The sequence below is a fragment of the Phalacrocorax carbo genome, chromosome 7 (genome assembly GCF_963921805.1).
Source record: "Phalacrocorax carbo chromosome 7, bPhaCar2.1, whole genome shotgun sequence".
Lineage (NCBI taxonomy): Eukaryota > Metazoa > Chordata > Aves > Suliformes > Phalacrocoracidae > Phalacrocorax > Phalacrocorax carbo.
Window position 1 is genome coordinate 33,874,996 of NC_087519.1, and position 21,363 is coordinate 33,896,358.

Consider the following 21,363-nt stretch of genomic DNA (forward strand, 5'->3'; position numbering starts at 1 on the left):
TAGGATTACAACCCTGGGCTTCAGGAGACCTAACTTTGGCCTCTTCAAAGACCTGCTTAGAGGAATCCCATGGGTTAGGGCTCTAGAAAGCAGGGGGGTCCAAGAGAGCTGGTCAATATTCAAGTACCACTTCCTCCAAGCTCAAGATCGGTGCATCCCTGTGAGGAAGAAATCAAAGGAGCCAGGAGACCCACACGGGCGAGAAAAGAGCTTCTAGAAAAAAAACAAAAACAAATGGAAGAAGGAGGTTTACAGTATGTAGAAAAAGGGACTGGCCACTTGGGAGGAATACAGGAATGTTGTCAGGGTGTGCAGAGATGCAATGAGGAAGGCCAAGGCCCACTTGGAACTAAATCTGGCAAGGGATGTCAAGGATAACAAGAAGGGCTTCCTCAAATACATCAGCAGTAAACGAAGACTGGGAAAATGATAGGCCCACTGCTGAACAAGGTCGGTGCCCTGGTGACACAGGATGCAAAAGGCAGAGTTATTGAATGCTACCTTTGCTTCAGTTTTTACTGCTAAGGCTGGCTCTCAGGTATCCCAGCTGCCAGTGGTGAGAGAGAAAATCTGAAGAAAGGAGGACATCCCCTTGGGTGAGGTACTGCATCCAGTTCTGGGCTCCCCAGTTCAAGAAAGACAGGGAGCTGCTGGAGAGAATACAGCTGAGAGCTATGAAGATGATCAGGGGACTGGAGCATCTCTCTTATGAGGAAAGGCTGAGACACCTGGGTTTGTTTAACCTGGAGAAGAGAAAACTGAGGGGGGATCTCATCAATGCTTATAAATATCTAAAAGGTGGGTGTCAAGAGGATGGGGCCAGGCTCTTTTCAGTGGTGCCCAATGACAGGACAAGGGACAATTGGCACAAACTGGATCACAGGAAGTTCCACCTGAATATGACAAAAAAAATTCTTTACTTTGAGCGTGACAGAGCAGTGGAACAGGCTGCCCAGGGAGGTTGTAGAGTCTCCTCTGGAAATATTCAAAACTGACCTGGGAACAGTCCTGTGCACCCTGCACAAGGTGTGCCTGCTCAAGTAGGGTGGTTGGACAAGATCTCCAGAGGCCCCTTCCAACCCCTACCATTCTGTGGTAGTTTGGGATGAGCTTTTAACTTCAGATGGAGGAAGAGAATTCAAAAATTAACTAGATATTCCCTGCCAACATCCGTCACTAAGCCTCTGCCAGGAATGAAGCAGCTATTATTCATTGCTTATGCAGCTCATATCAAAGTTAGCCCTCGAACTCATGATATTAGAGAGTCCATGCTACATAGTAATTTGGGACACCACCTGCCTTCAGAAAACACAAGCAGGATGTTTAAGCAAATGGAACAGCCCATGAATCAGAAATCTCCACAGCTTGGGTTTGAACAGAGGAGCTCAAAGCAGCCAAGGATTTGCATGAATGCCACTGCACCCTTCCCTCCCACTCACCTGAAGCCCTCCCTAAGGCTGTGCCTTGAGTAATGCCTGGAGGAGGCTGAGGAGGGAAAGTTGAGCATGGCTCAAGTACCACCCTGCAGAACAAGCAACTGAAGGAAGCAGAGCAGTACCTGTCTGAAATCAGAGGGTGCTCAAGGAGCCGATGGCTCCAGGATTAAACCAGCCTCAGGCTTCTTCTGATGTGTGCTCATTGGCACTTGATTCTTAGGACCATAAAACCTACCAAGGCCCTCTGCCTCCTTCCATTACTCTTGGTGCTGACTCAGCAAGGCTTAGGGCACTTCAGGCTGAGGACAGCTTCATAAGAGGCAACAGGTTTTTATAGTGCTTCCAAATCCACTTTTTAGCAAAGCCTGGTCCATAACCCCATTAATTTCCTTCCCTTACATATTTTCCAGACCACAACCAGTGTTAGTCAAAAACCTTTACTATCCTTAACAGTTTTAAGTATCTCAATTTGCCCAGCTTATTCTGTCCCAGTACTGCCAGAAGCTACATACTATAGCTTGCAACATTACCTCCCCTCATACAGTCACCCTTACGTTATCTTTCCTCTTTCTTAAAATGAAGCTTTGTTAAATCACAAAAAAATTAAATGCAGAGAACCAGAAAGACACTTCTTCCCTTTAAATGCTTTCTACTGACAACAGACAAATAATTTCAGTGACTTACATTTGTAAGAGTTGAGCAATTACATGTCAGTCTACAAAAGACCACTTTCAGTTTTTGATTATGCACTTCTTTCTTACACACACAAATAGATGCACAGAAATTCAGACAGAAGCTCCCACTTGATCAAAGCCGACACCTCGCTGGGCCACGAGCTCCCTGCTTGCCTGGCACTCGCCCAGCGGGAGAGCGCTGCCGCCACGGCTCAGGTAAGGGCTTTTGGCACAGGCACCTCCACTCCTCCAACACATCCTTTCTCACCACTCTGCACTGTCACTGTTGACCCCAGCCCTTATTTCCTGTTACTCCCTCCCTGTTGCAATGACATTCCCAGCAAGAGCTTTAAATAACAGCCTGGGGTATTAAGAGAGTGACTAATTCTTTACATTTCCAGTCATATGTGGTGATCTCCTAACAGGCAACGGCACTGACAAGCCCTTCCTGCAATACTCTATTTAGCAAACTTTTTCTGTGGAAAGGTATTCCTAATCATATCTTAGGGCAATTAGAAACACAAATTATTCTTGCCTTTCTCCTCCCAGTCACCCGATGGCTGTGCACTTGAAGTAAAGCCAACCCAGCTGCTGTGCAGCAGGACAGGTAGGGCCAGCTGCCCCAGGGAAGGGGGAAGCAGGAAGGGCTGAAGGACATCAGCACAACTCCCCAGGGGACAAGACTTCAGCTGAACCTGCTGGGATTTGGCAGGATTGCCCTGCAAATGAGAGCTCAGGCAGAAATGGCTGGGTCACAAAAGGATGAAACTGAACAGATAAAGAGAGGCCGACTTTTAAATGGGGAAGAGCATCCCAGTGGTCAGAGCAGGTGACAACCTGAGATGTCAATATGCTGACCCCATAAGCATTTGCTGTTTTTCAGACAGGGTTAACTGGAAAAATACTAGGAGACAAAGTACCTTCACCCACTCACATGATAGAGTGAGGTCCTAATATCAGGTAAACAGTGTCCCTGTAAACTTGTCATATTCTGCACTACCAGAGCAATAAAATAACACATTCAGACTCCTGTGAGAGCACTACAGTAGTATTTATGAGTTAAGAAACTTTAAAATATTAATACTAAAATCAGTAGTATGTCTCAGCTAAAAAATACATTTCTAGTTTATTCCTTTGAATGTGAGTGCTAGAAAATCATAGGGTTTCAGTTTTTAATAATCCTTCTTGGCAATTCACTAAGCTCACACGTTTACACTAGCAAACAAGATGAGTGTTGTAGGTTGAAGTTACTCTTTGATCCAGTAAATAAATCCATAGTGAATTCAGGTTCAATTACTGTATTTAAAATTTATGACATCTACAGTGCTGTAACAAGTTAGTGACAAATACCAGTTTCATATAGAAAACATGCATTAACATGCACAAACTACAAAAAAGAAAAATCAATTGGCCCTATACAGATGTACAAAACATACTTTGGTAGTTTTATAGAGTATTTTACATACATTGGACAATACATTTGATTGCAGTTCTAGTTACTACGAACAATCCACTATTACAAAGAAATTTCTAGTTTGGTATACTGAAAAGTAAAATTTGCTTTACTGATATTTGTGTGCGCGCACTTACATGCATATTAACAAATGCAGTCATCGTTACTGCTGAAATTTCATTTGCATGCAAAATACCTCTGGTGCAAATTACCAATAACATAAGGGAGCCCATGAAATGTTAAAGACTTCTAAGGATGAGAGAAAAACTATTTGCATTTTGGGCCTGATCCAAAGCACATTAAAGTCAAGGGGAGTCTCTCCATTGGCCGCAACAGATGTTCTGACTCGAGGAAGTTTTGATGCAAGTTATTGACATAACAGTAGACCTGCAAGACCACAAAATCCACTTACTGAAGAAACCAAGAGTTATCTTTGCTGAATACTGATTTACTGCTTTTCATCATGGCAGCTGTGTCTCAGCTTCCTCTGGGACAGTCTTTGCTGCCTCTCCCACTGCAGCACATCTTTCTGTTCCGATATCCCATACTCATTCTAGTTTTTACACCTACACATTCTTCTCTCTTGTTGATGGCTTTTAAATTCTTTCTCACTCTGTAGATACTTAACTTTGTAGTAGTGTTACTTAATGCCACAAAAGTGACTTGAGACAAGTACCCATATAGGACAGTTTAAGAACTGCCAAAATACGTTATGATTGATCACTATCTATAGAGCATACAGATATTAACTGCTTTCAGTCTTTGAAAAATGGCTAGCTATTCTTATAACAGAAGTAAACTGCTAACTGCTCTCATCTATTTGAGAACAAACAGCTTAATATTGTTTCAGCAATCTCTATTTTATTCCCTCAATGTTTTAGTGCAACTTTTCATTTGGCCTAAACATAATGCTGCTTTCTACACCAGAGCAGAGAAAAAAGACTGTTCACGTAAAGGATGGGAAGCACAATGCGGTGAAAGAAAACAAGTGACTGGACTTGCAACACTGCAGGTACCAGGTACAGAAATAATAACACGTTTATTTAAATAAGCTTGAATAATTTATTCCTTTTAGAAAGGAGCATTTTTCCTGGCATGACCCAAATAGAAATGAACTAGTAAAAGGAACGTTTCTCTAACATAAACATTATTAACAAATGCCATATCTATTCTACACTTGTCACCAGTAAGCAAAAATCAAACCCACTGCCATAGAACAAAAAAATGTACTAGGACGAAGTGTACATTTTTCTTCTTCTCTATACTTCAAAGTCAGAAGCACTCCTCATATTTCATGGTAAAAGGTTTTATTTCTCAGTTCTCACAGCTCAGGCAATGATATCGTAACTCAAAGGTGGTGCAAGGCTTACTTTAGCTCTGACCTCAAACAACTTTAATATCCCTTCTCTGCATCCCAACAGATACAGGACTGCACCTGAGCAGCCAATATCTCCTCAGCAGGTACCTGTTTATTCAACTTGTAAGTGAGCACATGTGCTGTATATTAAAGCCAACCTGGATGCATAGAGAAGGTTTCTATCTGCATGAGGGAGGCCATCTTTCAACATGCAGAGATAAATTTGCCAAATATCTGAGGTACGTGGGAGGGAATGTGAAATTAAGCCAAAACACAGCACAGACTCACAAAGCAAGGCGCACAGCACCACATCTGCTACACACATCTACTCTGGGCTTCTTGAAGTGTTAGAGACAGCATGTTGTTTCAGAGCGATGAAAGCAGTACTGCTGCAAACGAGGGCGGAGGAAGGACCTAGATGGAAGCAGCATTTCTGCTTGTCTTTCTGGGCAAGCCAGTAACAGGCAGAGTCCCTCGTGGCTGCTCTGCAGCATCCCTGCCATACCGTATCATTACCACAGGCTCAGATAAGGAGGGGATGCTAAGGGCAGTAAAATGAAGACACAAAACTCGTATGTAGAGCCATAATCCTTTGGAAAAAAACCCAGGGCCTGTTCAGCGTCACTCTGGCTCTGCAGGGGACTAGAACAGTGAGAGGTATCCAAGGTGCCTAAAGAGGGTTCTGGTCAGCTGAAATTAGCTGGTTAGTTAACTGGAAAACTGAAATGCAGGGAAAGACCTCTAGCAGCCAAGAGACCTCTTGGGGAGAAAGAGGTCAGGAGACAGCATGATCAACTCTATTTCTAGGTCAGACCTCAAGAGCTACTTTTCAGCTGTAAGATGATGGTGATCCCACAGCAACTGTGCAAGAGCATTTACCACACGAGACAAGGCTGGAGATTACCCCAGTTAGTCAGTTCCTCTGCCCCACAGGAGGATAACCTGTACTTAAACCATACTACTAGGTGTTTAACTAACTTATTCTGAAAATCCTCCAATGCAGAGATGTAATCTGCACTGCCACTACAGATCTCTGGCATTATGATTCCGCCCCCCCCCCCCCCCCGGCCTAGCCTTACCTTCTCTTTTTGCAATTTAAGCCCGTTATTTCCTGCCCTGTCACCAGCTCCATCTTTCCAGACAACTTCTACGTACCTCTGGTTAAAGAAGAAAGTTGAAAGACATTTCAAGATATCTTCAACTCTCATCAAGTTCAAACTTTGAACTTAAATCAAGCTGGACAGTAGGTGATAACTTAGACAAAAGGGATGCCTTAGTCTCTTAAGCCTGCATGAGGGCTACAACTCCATCAAGGTCTGGACTAATTAATTACAAAAAGACACTGCCTAGTATTTCAATTATTTCTTCTGGAATAAGGCCAAAATACACTAGTTGATGTGAGTAGGTAAAACAGAATCCACTACTTTCTGAAAAACCTCTTTGAGGAACAAATTGAAAAGCGCTCTCAAAGAAAATTTATTTCCCCTTATCACGTGTACTTATTTGTTATTGAAGGTCTGCTTGCAGGATTCATGATGCTGAGCTCAGGGCAATATGCAATTTATTTTGAGAAATCACATACAGACTGAATGAAGATATGGGAACTACAAGTTAATACAGAAAGAAGAGGCAGGTCAAATCAGCACTGGGCTATCTTGGTAGTATCTCTGTAGAGCATCATTAATGCTTAATAAAATGAATTTTATAGCAGGCTTCTAGTTCTTCATGGTTTTTTTCAGTGAAAACCTTAAGTATCTGGAAGAGGACAGGGGTTATTCTCCAAAAACAGTTGTGAGGTCTGATTTTCTATTTCTTTGGCATGACTCATCCATAGGCTCAACACTGTGGCAGACAACTTCCCTGTACAGAATCAATCAGGGCAGTGACACCAACCAGGTCCAAGTCTCCAGACTACGGAAGCACTCCTGGGAAACATTAAGAGCCTTTTTCCGATACCTGCCAACACTATGCCAGGGAGAAGGGGAACTTTCATTTTTGTCATCATAAAAAATACTAGGTAAGTTGCTAGAGCATTGCATTTCCCTAGATTTTGCAGTACAAATTCTGCTCTCCACTAGACTTCAACAGCCCCTACTAGCTCTGAGTGACATAAGTACACTATTTGACTTATTTGCATTTTAAAGCCCAAATAAGGTCCTTTCCCTCTAAGCCAAGACAGGCAGCTTTCTTCTTTGCCCCACCCACAAGTCCCTGTGACTCACTACTTCTGACATATTGCAAATTTCTGGGGAGTTATTCCTTCCAAACAAGTATCTTCCTTGTTATTTAGCTGGGCTGAAGGGCAATTCACCATCATTTATGACAGAGGCACAGAGACAACTGCATAGCAATTACTCAGCATTTGTTAAAACTAAGGCCTCACCTTTAATAATTGCACAGTCACATTTCTTTGCACAGGGTCAACCAGAACTCCGGAAGGGAGACTTGCTGATTGACACAAATATGTTTGTATTTCAAAGGGCAAACTACAAAGTCAAATAAAAGGTAGTGTTTGCACAAGAGTTAACGTAGCCATTTGGCATTCTCAAAGAGCTCAACAATCCCACGGAAAAAAGTGTCTCTCCTGTGCTCTGCTACAGTGCATTTTTAACTCAAGCTTTAATACAGGTGTACAGAGAGGTCAAATTACGATGATCCCTGCAGAATGCTAGCCTAAACGCACAACCACAAGAATGAGGTGTTAACAGTGACCTTTAAAGGAAGGCAATACGGTGGGCAGAGGTCCTTCTCCTCACTATCCCCACCGTGTGCTGGCAGCTGCTGAAAACTCAGTGCAAGTTAGAGCCACAGGGATCCCCTGACCGGACATTGGTTTGTCCTTCCATGCAACTAAACACGAAAGACAGAGCAGACCTCCTTTCTCACACTTTCATGCCCCTATTACAGTTCATCTTGAACTAAAAGGACCAGCTCTGCAGTGTCACTGCTCCAGTGCAACCTAACAGGAAGGAGATGCAATACTTCAGGTCATATACTGCTCTTGGAACTGCATCAATGCTGTTAAGACAAGGGCAGATCCCTGCAGTGCTGGATCAGACCCACAGAGCATCCCCTTCAGCCTCCATCAGACCCAGTGCTGCTCCTTCACAGTAGACAAGGTCTCCTGCCCCTTTCTGGAGCTGGTCACCTGCCCTACTTAAGCAATGCTGTGGCCATGGTCAATGCTCCTTTCCTTTCTGCCGCTGCTCCACGCTCTACTGCGAGTGACTGTAGGTGTATTTTGTTCTCCTTTCTCTCACAAATTAAAGTGCTCTATCTACCCTAAAGCCATAAACAGGTGCTTTCACAGTGCCCACAACCCTTTGAGCTCACTTTCAAGCTATTGGGTGTGTTGAATTCAAGGTTACCAAGTACATTAATTCCAGGTACATTAAACCCAGGTATCAAGTGCATGTCTTCAAAGAGCCACTGAGAACTTTAAGTTAAATCAACTAAATGGATCAAGGATCTGCACATGAGTAGATTCAGCCAAAAAGGATGGAAACAGTCTCACGGGTGATTAGCAATGCACCTTAAGTTACACACACTGACTTTGCCTCTTTAGCTGATTCCTTTCAACTGTCTTCCCCACATAGACAGGCCTTTGAACCTCAAAGCACTACAAAACAATGTGCTTTATCAGCATGTGTACCCAGCACCCACTAAATTGTCATGGCCAGCCTAAAGTATGTTTAGTACTGTAATGCTAATCCCAGTATTTTAATCTTGTATGGATTTTCAGAAGTAGTCCACGTTTGGATCAATGTGGCAGAACTGTGTCTGGACTTGGCACAGAAGGAGTTTCGAATGTACCATGGGAACAAATTCAGCAAACTGCAAAAGAGTTCTTTTGCACGAAGTGTAACTATCACTACTCTGATATTAAATATTACCTGGAAAGCACTCTTATTAACAGCAGAGTCCTTGATTAATGAGCAGGTGGAGTGCATATAGGGACACAGTCCTGATTTCAGCTGTCTTATTAGCTCTACCCATGACCCTTCCGATCACCACAAAAAATAAATGAGGAAATCCAAGAACCAATTATGAGCAGACAAAATGTGTCAGCCTAGTAACTATGTTATGGTACTTCAGAGGTTAAGGGGAGATCAGCAGATGTGCAAGATGTAAACACTGAAGCCACCAAAAAGAAACAGCAACAGAATTCAGCTATCTTCTAGCATCTCTGGTGTACAAGACCACAGGAAGCTCCTCAAAAAGTAGTCTATTTCAGAATGGCTCTGGTGCCATTCTGACCACTGTAATCGTTTGTTCATTGTTTTAACACTGATGGACACAGGAAGAACCTTCAATGCTCACCCCACTCCAAAGGAGGGGTGGAGGGGCTGTCTCTCCCACCAAGGCACAGGCATTAAGCACTGCCTGAAGGCCCCATGGGGGCCTTTGTCAGAGCACAGGAGTTTGGCAACCAGAAAGCCAAGGGCAGAAGAGAGAGTCCCACCCAATGCTCCTGGAGGGTGCTGCACATAGGCTGGGGCTGCAGACCATGCACACGGGAAACCAGAACCATCTTCAGTTTGTTGGCAAACAGTTTATCTAAGCATCTCTTGCTATACATATCCAGCAGCCACTGCCCCCAAGCAATCCTGTTAAAAAGAGGCTGTGTGGGTAGTCCCTACTGTTTAATTTGTGTTTACTAGTCTCTTGAAAAACCCCAAAGAAATCTTTTACATGCACCAGCTAAGTACAACAAAACTGAGTACTCCAGCATCTGAAGAGGTTCAGGCAACTTGTGCCCTACAATTGATCTCCTATTTCTCCCTACATTTTCCTTCTAATTCTCTCCATAATTACACAGGCTGCCAGATCTTCCTGAAGCTGTCAGTTCCCCTGAATTCATTTTCAAACGGCCATCCTTGAAAGAGCTTGGTCACTGGATCAAGCTGTCTCAGCTTGATACAACCCATGCCACTATTGATGGCTCCCCTGAAATGCATGGGTGCAGCTGGCCAGACCCCAGCAAGGGCTGCCCAGCCCCAGCAGAACCAGGCATGGGGAAGGTATTGATCCGGTCCTTTTACCATGCTAATTTGCCCAATGGCTGCTTCAATCATCACCAGGCTGAACACTTCAAAAGGAAACTGTTTTCAAAGCACCAATGTCTTTTTCAGCTGCAGAAACACTTAAAACTGAAAATAAATTAATTCAAGCACCAAGTTCACAGAAGCACTGGTCGGTATTCTTCAGCTCCCTGAGACAGAGATGTTTGATGTATGGAAAGACAGACCTGTTAATTAATGCTATTAAAATGTAGCCTGGCAAGAAGCCTCTGGGATTTAAAGTAAGAAAATGCACACCCTTTAAGTGCACACTTGAATATAAAGATAGCCTGTATTTGTATCAAAAAAAATTCAGCCATAACCTCTTGAAGCATTCCACTGATTTTCACACACACACTTCTCAGCAGTAAAACGTAGTTAAAATTAAATATCTGTAATTCTATTTCTGTAGTTCAGCATTGACACTGGAAAACATTTGGCCTTTCTTAGCATTGATAATGGGGAAAATAAAGCTGATTGTTCAGTCCCTTGAGACCACTGAGAACACATAGTAAAGGCCAGACAAAACCCTTGTTGTGACAGAGGCATTATTAAAATATTTTGGAAAGCAGCAGCATTATTGACTAACGCCTTTGCTACCAACACACAGTCTTCGATCACTGGCTAAACACAATGGGAGGAAAGGATACAATGACAGGATTTAACTAACAGTCCGTGGAAGTACTGAAATACATTACATAGACAAGATTTGCAGACAGAACAGAAATCAACCGGGTGCTTTGCATCCGTGTTTGTGGCTCACATCATGCTTCTAGTAAAACCGGAGATGAGTTGTGAAAGCCCGGAGTGCTCTCCAAGCTAAGGGAGAATAATGAGTTGTATCTCTGACCCACAGCATACTACCCTGCTTTCAAAGATTAAAGAGCCAAAACCTTGGATTTCCCTTCAAGTAGGTTCCTGTTTCCAAGGCTGAAGTCAGCCTTGGTCATCAAGCAAGGAGGTGAACCATGACAAAGGAAGAGCATCATCCTCAGCCTGCTCCTCTGGACCCCCGCCCAAGGCAGCAGCAACCCACTGAGCCAAGCCCTGGCTGCACCTGCAGCACCAGCTGCCCCTCTCCATGCTCACCTGCCCTCACAGCAGGAGCAAATTCAGGATGCCTTCAGGATGCCGCTGAGCTTAACCCCTGGCCGCAGGGGGCAAAAAGACCATCAGAAGCCATGGGAGAGCACAGGCAAACAGCAGGGAGCTGACTGTCAACCTAATGTTGGCTCTGGAGCAGGCAGCATCATCGAAGCAAACATTCGCAGAAACAGGCTTGAAGAGATAACACCAGAGAATATGAACAAAATGGAACTTGTTTCCTTGCCACTAAATTGTTAGCTTTATGGGACTTCATGCTGAACGGTATGAAAAAAATCCAATTTGCTTTGAAGCACATTAGTCTAACATCCTAATTATTGTTTACATTGCCATTTGCCTTCTATTAAGAATTGAATAATTACCCAGCGCTCCATAGTTTAAAAATACAAGCAAACAGGATTATCTGGGTAATTAAGACACTGTACTGCAGCTTTGTACTGTGGCTGTACCAAGTATTCACATACACAAGCAGAAGCAATAGCTATCAATTGCATTAGTTCAAACGACATTTTAAGGAGTTCCAGCATGCAAGATAGGTAACTCATTAGAGAAAGGTGGCCAGCACCTTCTGACAAGCATGGAGGGGGGAGAAGGTATCTCACAGCTAAGATGCTAGACTGAGTCTTCCGTCTGGTCTCATCCCAACCACAGACATCCTATGCCACTCTGGGAAAATTACCTAGTCTTCCTCCCTCTGTCCTCCAGGTGCTGCAGCACAGGCACATCCCTCCCCCTCCTGCCCAGGAGCCCCACCTTTTCCCAGCCTGCTGAAACCACAGCCACCCTGCAGCCTCTGCACTGCTACACCAGGGTCCCCAGTAAACACAAGGCCTGTGTCCAAGCACACCTCTTTCAGTGGGTTTGTATAGATTAACTTAATTTTACAGATTCCTTTAGTGAGATTTAAACCCACCCATCTATAAAAAAAGCAGACCAGCAAACCAAGTTTTCTCTAGGCATCCATGACTAAATGAGCCAAAGCAAATACCAACTGTACAGTATAGCTCTCCCCATCCAAACCTTAATAGCCCATCCATATTGTACTTTAAACAGCATGACCTCCCCTTCTGGGTGACTATTAGGACAAAAGCAAAGTTTTTGCACATTCCTTTGTTGTTTTTAAGAGCCTTTCCTCCATTTAATTACGCCACCAGGTTTCACACTGTGCAGTTTACTACCCCTGTGAAATTACCTTCAAGTTAAACACTAATTGGACATCCAACAAAAATGAGAACCCCCCACAACCTTGTTTTTTCTTCTGGTTTCTTATAGGATGTAGTCCCAACATGATCAGGGTCCCAATTTCATACCACTGATTTATAAAGACACAAAATGAAAAACAGTACTTTAAAGAAATACAGTACATTCGTGCAGCATGTGTTCTAACTTATATCAATAAACCTTTCAACAAATCCGTTCTGAACAAGCCTGTGTTTTGGGAGCATTTAATGAGCCTCAGCTTTATTTCAAGCCAAAGGCAATTTTAAGTAGAGTTGAAATAAAGAAAAAGCTAAAAAGAAAAGAAAGCCACTAAAACCAAAAATAAAATATGGGTTCTTGTGTAATCATGAGGCTTAAGAAAGCCGAACTTCTCACAGATTATTTTCTTTCGATAACTAAAGACAGCAGTTCATTTGTGCACATTTATCCAAGTGCTACCAGCCCCTTTTCCCCTTTGCACCAAACTATAACTGTGGGCGAAGGCCATTTCTGCAGCCAGGCCAGCAAAGTGAAGGGTACTGCCCCAGGGCTGCGCCGGTCCTTGACACAATGCATAGAAAAATATCATAGAACATAATGCTTTTTCATGCATGTGTGTGTGCGTGCACTTACAGTGCAGGGGCAACCCCACCTCCTGAAACTGGTCATCCCCCCAGTTGAGGATGTCTCTACAGAAGGGATTCATGGTCACCAGTGACCATCTAGAGGAGATGACACCCAAGGGCCTGCGGCCCCACCAAGCACAAGAAACGGCACTCCCTGTACCTCCAGCCATCATCTACAAACAAGGCCAGGGTTTCAGAGCATAGCAGTTTCCCACATGCCGGCTTGAAGCGAGCAAGCAGGCTGCATAGACTAGGAAAAGAGTGACAATCAGTCATAGTCACAGAGGAGACCTCAAGACACAAGGAGCACACTGTGCAAATATTACACTATATCTTAAACAGAGAGATAAAAAAATCAAAACAGAATCCATTTGCATAAAATCCAAATCTTTGAGCTCTGTATAAACAGAAGGAGATTTTGGCTGGCGTTTCCAAAGGAAGCTCTTATCTCCTTTGTGAAATGGGTGTGCTACTTTGCATGAGGGTGTATACAAAAGATGTAAATGAAGAATTTGCTGCATGCAAAAGGCAAAGCTGCCGACAGCTGCCAATCCCCATTCACCGGGAGAGCTTCCTTAGTCTCCAGCAGGAGGAAAGAGAAGGGAACCAACTTGTTTCCTTCCCAGGGTGTTGAAGTGGGCTCTGAATATTCATAAAATGGCCATTTAGTCATGGGAGTGTTAATTGTCTCTGATTCACAAAACTGTGTGACCTCACCTGCTCCCTGAAACATATCAAAAGGATGTGGCATAATGGAACAAAACCAGATAAGATATTTATCTCAAGTTTGGGGGGCTTTTTGATGCAGTCTCGAAAGACTGAAGTGTACTGCTGAGTATTTCTTTAATCACTTCCCACAAGCACAATAAAGGCCAAGCTCAGTGGAGCATGTTATTAGATAATAACATGTACCCAGCCACGATCTAAATAGTAAAGTCATCACACACAAGATGAGTCGTCTGGAAAGTTTTTGTGATTTGTGTTAGGGGTTTTTTGTGTTTTTTTTTTAAAAAAGAGAAAAAACTGTTCAGAAGATGGTTTATATGCCCCACAAAAGACTACCCAGGCCTGCCATGAAATTCAAACCACCACAACAGCTCATCTGGCTTTGATTCTGAGGACTGTGCTTTTTACTAGTAACACACAGAATAAGGACCAGATATTGCTCCCCTGTGTACCAGCAGAAATTTTGTTGGGAATTCAGAAGGAAGCGATCCCAGCCTTTCTTCAAGGGATACATGAAAGGACAATTGCTTGACAACTGTAGCTTGACTTCTGAGGGGGCGAGGAAGGAGGAAAGTATTACAGAGCCCACAATGACGTTTAAACGGAGATTCTCAAATGCACCAGGCGGAACAAAAAAATCGTGAAGGGAGCAACCCTTGGAAGATCTACTGAGCCTCATAAGAGCATAACATAACCAACTCACTCCTTCAGCAGAGGAGGAAACCATCTAAATTTGGTTCAGACAGCCCGTGTTTCAGTATCGCTCTCATGCCCCTCCTGGTAGCTTCCATCTTCTCAGCTCCTTTTAAAACGTAACATGTTGAGTCTGTGCATTTTTTTTTTTCCCCTGCCAAAAATAATCAACCTGGAAAAAAGACTTCTGAAATCTCAAGTCTGCAGTCTTAGTCACCCTTCTGATTACCCTTTTGTGCAGCCAGACTGTTCATCAGTGTTATTCTGACAAAGAAGTTGTCTATGACTAAAATGGGAAGTACACACAAATTACTTCACTTTCCTGCCCCTACAAAACCCACCACCCAAAAAATCTTATCACAAAAAACATAATTAGACTGTACCCTCTGATGTAAACTGAACTACTGCTCTCCATGATCACAGCCACTCTTCAAAGCCTCAGAGATAAAAAGAATCTTATCATTCAAATTATTACTTCTTAGGGATGCTCTTATCAAAGTTCCAAGTAAAATTCTAAAAACAGCAGTGATATGAAACCAGGACTGAGCCATATTTTAAATGACACTGGATTTTCTGCCAATTGGCCAATTCACAACTCAAAAAACCAAGTGTAGATGAAGACAAAGCTGTTGGCTCTCATAACCTTTACAATATCACAGTAAAAATCTCAACTGTCTCACATATTTATACTAAGTGGCAGGTCTAAAATTGAGATTTGTAATTTCACAGCATCAAAATCATCACAGATGGCTACAGTCTATTGCTTCTCTAATCTGTCTTTTCTCCCTTCCTGCTTGTTTTCCCCCCCTCATCCTTTGAGTTAAAGAAGATAGTAATTTTACCATAAGAAAATAGTAACTCAATCCAAACCACATTATATTAACGGGTAATGAAACAATTTACATAACAATGATGCATAGAAGCAAAGTTTAAAATTACTTTATGTCTCAACTTTGCCCTAAAGCATTAATTACCTTAGCCTTGAGACGCACAACTAGTTAGGATAGTTTTGTGTTCCATCAACAATATTCTACACTTATGCTCTCCCAAATGGATAGCATTAATGGAAGTTTGGAGAAGAGTAAATAATAATAAGGAAAAAACACATCAAGAGCAAGTTTGCAAGTTTGTTTTCATTTTTGGTTGATTTGGGTTTTTTTTATTTGGGATTTTGGGTTTGTTTGGGCTTTTTGGGGGGGGTGTTTTTGTTTGGTGGGTTTCTCGTTTTGGGGTGGGTTTTTTTTAAGCATCAAGTTCACAGCTACAAATTCATCTGTAAGAAAAGAATCATTGCTCACCTAGTATTTCTATTGATAGAGACCAATTTTGTGGAACCACTCCTGTGACACACCTGTGAAGCTTCCCAAATAAATATGGATTAAATACTTGGCTCCTTTCCCTTTCTGTCCTGTGTTTTTGCAGAGAGAGACACTGAACATCCATATGTGTGTGTGTAAGACAATTACCATCAATAAAGTCAGCTAGAAAAAAAGTAGCAGTCAGAGGAAGGATGGTTTTTGTCATCATATTCAAACACCTCCATACCACTGACAATTTTTTTAAAAAATCCTGCTCAAGGTCAGAGAGTCATTAACTCCCACTACAGTAACCACTTTAGATGTGAAGTGGCTTCCCATTACGCTTCCCACACACACATCAGAAATTATGCAAAAGCAGCTCAAGGAAAATGTATTATTTGAAAATCAGAAGGTTGAACAAACCTGAAGCAGCTTTTAGGGCAACCCAAGCACCAGCTGGTCCATCCCAGCACTGTGAAGCAAAGCGCAGGTTCCAGGAGAGGGCAGAGAACTCCAACATCTCCTGTGGATCTCCCAACAAGTGCAAAGCCCTGATCCACTGGCCTAAACTATTTCTGCCCACCGAGCTTTTGTCAAACATTTAAGATCTTAATCAATCCCAACTCTGACCCTAGAATCAGACGGGAAGATGGATGAGGAAACTGACAACCTCTGACCTTTCCTTGTATTTGTCCTGCCACAGTCAACCTATTGAAAAACAATTGAAGTGGAACCTGCTCACCAGCTCCAGTCTCAGCCCAGCACCCTTTTACAGCCTTTCCCAAACTCAAAGTCTCTCCCCTGCCCCCAGTCCTCTGTACAAAAGCCACAGGAATCCTCCTCACTTCATCCTCCTCCTCCCCTCCAAAAACCTGCCAGAGCAGAACATTTGCTGAACTATGAAGTTAAGTGGGTAAGAAAAGAGGAACCCTCATTCAGCAGTGTCAAAGGCCAAACTGATTTAACAGCCTCACTGGAAACCAGAGAACAAGCTGCATAGTTCTGGTAAACTTCATGAATTCATGAAGAGGAGCTTCCCGGTAAACTGTTCTTGCTGGAGAATGGCAAACATGAGAAAAGGAAACCACAAACAACCGCTGATGGAATGGGTTTAGTGCTTTCAAATTACATGCTGGCTTCAATCCTCTCAAAATGACTAGTTCAGGCCAACTTCACTTTGGAAAGCCCAAGAGACAGAATGTTTCTCTCCCCTTTGTAAATATGGCATCTCCCGACCTTCCTTTTACTTGGGAAACAGATAATTGGGTTTCCTGAGACCAAGCTTTCCCGGGAGTAGCCAAGAGCCAGTAGGTAGCTGACATTCAACCCCAAGGTCTAGTCCAACACCACATAAATAAATTTAAAAAGCATCCTACTATCACCACTGCCCACCAGCAAAACCTCATGAGATTTCCCTTGAGCAATACAGGATTGGTTAGGCAATTAGCTCATCACATCTGGGCCACTGACACCAAAAAGTGTTACAATTGTGTCCATCAGAGTGACCCAGTACCGACCTAAATAGGCCTTTAGGAGAAGGCGAAATAATCTCTGCAATAAACCAAGGTTCTTTTTCCCCCCATTCGCTTCCTCCTTCCACAACCCAGGCTGTAAAGGTGTCAAGAAGCTTTGCCCAGAAATTAGAGCTATTGGAAAGTAACAGCATCTCCCCAGCCACCAAGAGCTCTCCCCAGCAGCCCCCAGTCAGTACCACAGCCTCAGGTTCACATATTTAACAATACACAGGTTTTCAAGTTTCCATCTCACAAAATTAAAAAAACAGTCATTTACACCAGACAGGATGCCTTTTCATTGTGCTGCTCATCCTTCAGTTCCCTCTACAGCCAATGGTTATTTTGTTGCCAATATGGCACACTTAGGCTTTTTCCATATAGCAAAAACATTAGAAATGAAGGCCGAAGTTTAAGCTTTGGCAGGAAAGCAGTGCTAAGTATAATTTTTCAATTCGTAATAATGAACTTCATATGGACTGCAAATTATCATTTAAAAGAAATCAAGTAGGACATTCAAAAGACACTGTTCTCTTAGGAGTCTAGCACAAAAGCAATCAGTTACTTGCTCTGCTATCTTGTTCTCAGTCTCAAGATTAAAAACAATGACCTAGTGAATAACGCTGCTTCACATCTACTTGGTGTGTTATCTGGCTCCAGAGAACCTTTTCTAAAAACATAAGTCCAAATCCACTAAGGGGTTGGGCACCTTCATTTCAGCACCCACCAAAATTAAGCCCACTGGCCTGCGCAAAATCCATTTGAGTTTGATCTTAATTTATCCTTACATGAACAAGAGTTTAGAAGCTAAGACTAAAGATATTTTATTTATAAACTCCCTTCTCTCCTTCCCTAAACTCTTACAACTACTTTTTCCAGAAAGGGGAGGTGAAGAAAACACGTTTTTTGAGGTTGTTTTTCTTTTTAGGATAATCTGCCTTTTATACAAACTTAATCCCTAATTCTGCTGCACACAGAATGGTGTATGTGGGAGGGTGGGGTGGAGACTTGTAGCATTTCTAAGAGTATCCTAGCACCTCTATTATTAAGCTGACAATAGAGACCCTCTGAGAAATGAAAATATTTAACAAAGGCAGCAGTGTCAAATATCAAAGGGTTATTTAGTGCTAAAAATTTGCAACAAGTAAAACAAAGACTTCCCCTTCCCAAGGAGGGAAAATAATCCAGCTAAAACTCCTGCTCCCCACCTCCTCAACTGGTTCTTACCCCACCACATTATTCAGAGGAGACTTTGCCAGAATTTCCTGTGCCTAACAAAAGTCACTTCAGATAAAACTTGAAAGATGTGTCTCTTTAAACAGCAGTAGCTCAACTGCACTGTTTTGCAGTCATTCACATTTTTGTGACCTTCGTGAGCCAATTCAAATTTAGGCGCCTGCTAGAAAATGTGTTTCACCTTCTGCCTATTATGGCAGTATCATTTGTTTTGCATTATATAATTCTTAGCCTTGCCACCTGGAGCTATTGGACTTCTTCATTAAACCCCTCTGTCCCACCGCATCCCACAGGGGCTGCTAATTACTGGCTTTACTCCATTTACTCTCATCTCCGATTCAATTACACATTCAACTAAGCCCTAATGAAGAGTACAATATGGCTCATCCTACCTTGGCATTCACCATTACGTTCTTCATAGCCAGCATTGCACAGACAGTTGCCAATGGGCACCAGCCATTCACCATCTGCCCCACAGTACATTTTTGGCACATCCTTCTCTTCCGAGTTGTTGACGCAGGAGCCGCGAACCTCCACCAGAGAGGATGTATCAGCCCCGGTAATGGTGTCTGGAAACTGTGCCAGGTTTCGAACTGTCAACGGGCACTTCTTATAAAAGACACGAACAGACACCAAAGCAATGCAGGCACCGACATCCTGAAAAGCCAAGTAAAACCCTTTCTTGCTGAGTGGTCCCACATCCCGGATCTCTGTATTCAGCTTCATGATCCTGTCACCAATGTCCACCTGGGTGAAGCTCTCATCAGCAGCAATGGTGTCAATCTTGGCAAACTGGCTCTCTCGAATGAAACGCTCCTTATCATTGTTTGATTCATAGTAATAAAGGTTGAAAGTCTCTTTGCAAGTTCCCATGACACCCGGCAGGCTGTTGCAGTCTCTTAGTGTGAACTTGATTTCAATATATACCCTTTGAGCCCCCTCACGGGGAATCCAATCAGTTCGTAACCAATTATTCTGACTGGGCTCCATTACATTGCAGACTTGATAGGTGCGGATTGGAGTGTTCTTCTCATCCATAATGCTTACTTCCTCCCACTGTGAAGAGGGAAAGATGAAGAAAAATGCATCAGTATTAAAAGGAACCGCAGAGCTTTACAGCAAACACAGTCTGCATTTCCACAACTAACGTGGAGATTGCATTTTTCTCCATTACAGAAAGCAAACAAAAAAACCCAGACAAACAGCAGACCAAGCCATAGCCAGGCCCTCAACTACTTGGACATTACGAGAAGAATCTGTTCAGGAGAAACAAGCTGCAAACCAAGTAACACCTCAAGGAGAAAGCATTGTTTTAAAGACCCTCTGAACCAATCCAAGAATACTCTGTCAACTGACTATGCTAATTACAGTTCAGCCCACAGGACCCTGCCCAGATCAGGGCTACACACAGCACTTTACACATAGGGCATCACTGACACTACAGCGTTTCCCCTGTAGCAGACAAGGCACGAAATGCATGGCCCCTGCTTTGTACATGGGCATATGAAACAGTGAGATCATTGCACTTAGTTGCACAAAAAGCACAGGGCAGACAAAGCAGCATCCACATTTTTGGCATCACTACCATGTATTTCAAACTCTTAAACCACCCCATATTATTTCTCTAAGCCATCAACTATTTTCCTGGGCTAGCAATATCCCAGTCACACTCAGCAAATAGTCTTGACTTTGGAGCTGGGCAGAAATAGCTGTCTCCAGAACTGGGTCCTTGACTTGGGTGGCACTTAGGGATGGAAGGACAGGTAAGGAGACATCATCACCAGCCTACCAGCAATGTTACCATTACTTTGCTATCCAAACAAAGTTTCTTATTAAAGGGAAGGTAGGAAAAGCAGCAATACTACACATCCTGTCCTAAGGAAACACCACGAAATAGCTAAATTCATATTCTCAAAAACCCAAAAAGGTTAGCAGAGAGGGTAAGTGTTGAAAGATCAGGGTAGCAGCATGTGTCAGAACTCTCACACCCCTCAAATCAAGTTCAGGCATCTTCAGAAGTGCAACATAAATTATGAAACCACAACAATACATGCAATCCAAGGAAGGTATGGAAAGAAGTAGTCTAGCATGATGAACTTATAAAAGCATGCATAACCAACAGTTTTAAAAAAAATTGTTTTGATAATCATGGACAGAAGAAAGTTATCACAGTGCTTTTCTCATAGGGAGAGAAGGGACTTGGGGAGAGAGATCTTTCCAGCAAAAGCCCCATAGCTCTTCAGTATGAGAAAAATCCTTCTTAAAAAAAATATTAGAAAATTATATACTGCCTGCGTTTGCAGGCAATACAATGAAGCATATAGGATTATCCTTAGAAAACAGTAGCAACTTTTTAAAGAGACTTCCCAGAAGTGCTTTTCAGAACTACTGAAGCCATGGCTTTGATAAACAGAAGCCTTCTTAACCTTAAGGGGCTTCTTGTATAATATCCTGCATTCTTCTCAAAGATTGCTCTTATGCAAGTGATTTTTACTTAAAAAGATTCCAACTTAGCTGAATCCGTTTATAGAATGACAGTAGTTAGCACCATGAGTCACTAGTAGCACAAAGAATAATATTTTATTTGCTGCCTAGAGATAACTGCAAATTAAAATGGGGGGGGGGGGGAATCAATACTCAGCATGTCACTCCTTTTCACAGAAAAGGAAAAAATAAAATCTTAAAAAGTCATCCATCAGCATAAAGTGTAACATGGTGTTAGTAAGAAGACAGAGTTGTTTAATTTTCAGCTGCCACAGAGCTAGTTTACTGTTACAGTGTTGTCATTATGATCCATCACTTTCCATTCTGCTTATCCTCAGACCGTCTATGCTACCTATATTGTGCGTGGTACAAGTGAAAGGAAGAAGCAGAGGGAAATAATACTTGTTGAGGGGATTTCCTTTAGTACAATGGAGGATGCTGCTAGAGGATTTAATAAAGAGACCGCCAAGGTCAACGGACAGGCTGCAACTAAATTCAGCAAGTT

General features: G+C 42.7%; 1 protein-coding gene across 1 annotated transcript in view; it reads right to left on the minus strand.

The window, feature by feature from the left end:
* EPHA4 (EPH receptor A4) overlaps positions 1–21,363 on the minus strand; it is a 109,864-nt gene that overhangs the window by 84,635 nt on the left and 3,866 nt on the right. Inside the window, exon 3 of the mRNA XM_064457359.1 lies at positions 18,767–19,430. Within this exon, the coding sequence (XP_064313429.1) occupies positions 18,767–19,430 (664 nt within the window). The remainder of the gene's footprint in view (positions 1–18,766; positions 19,431–21,363) is intronic.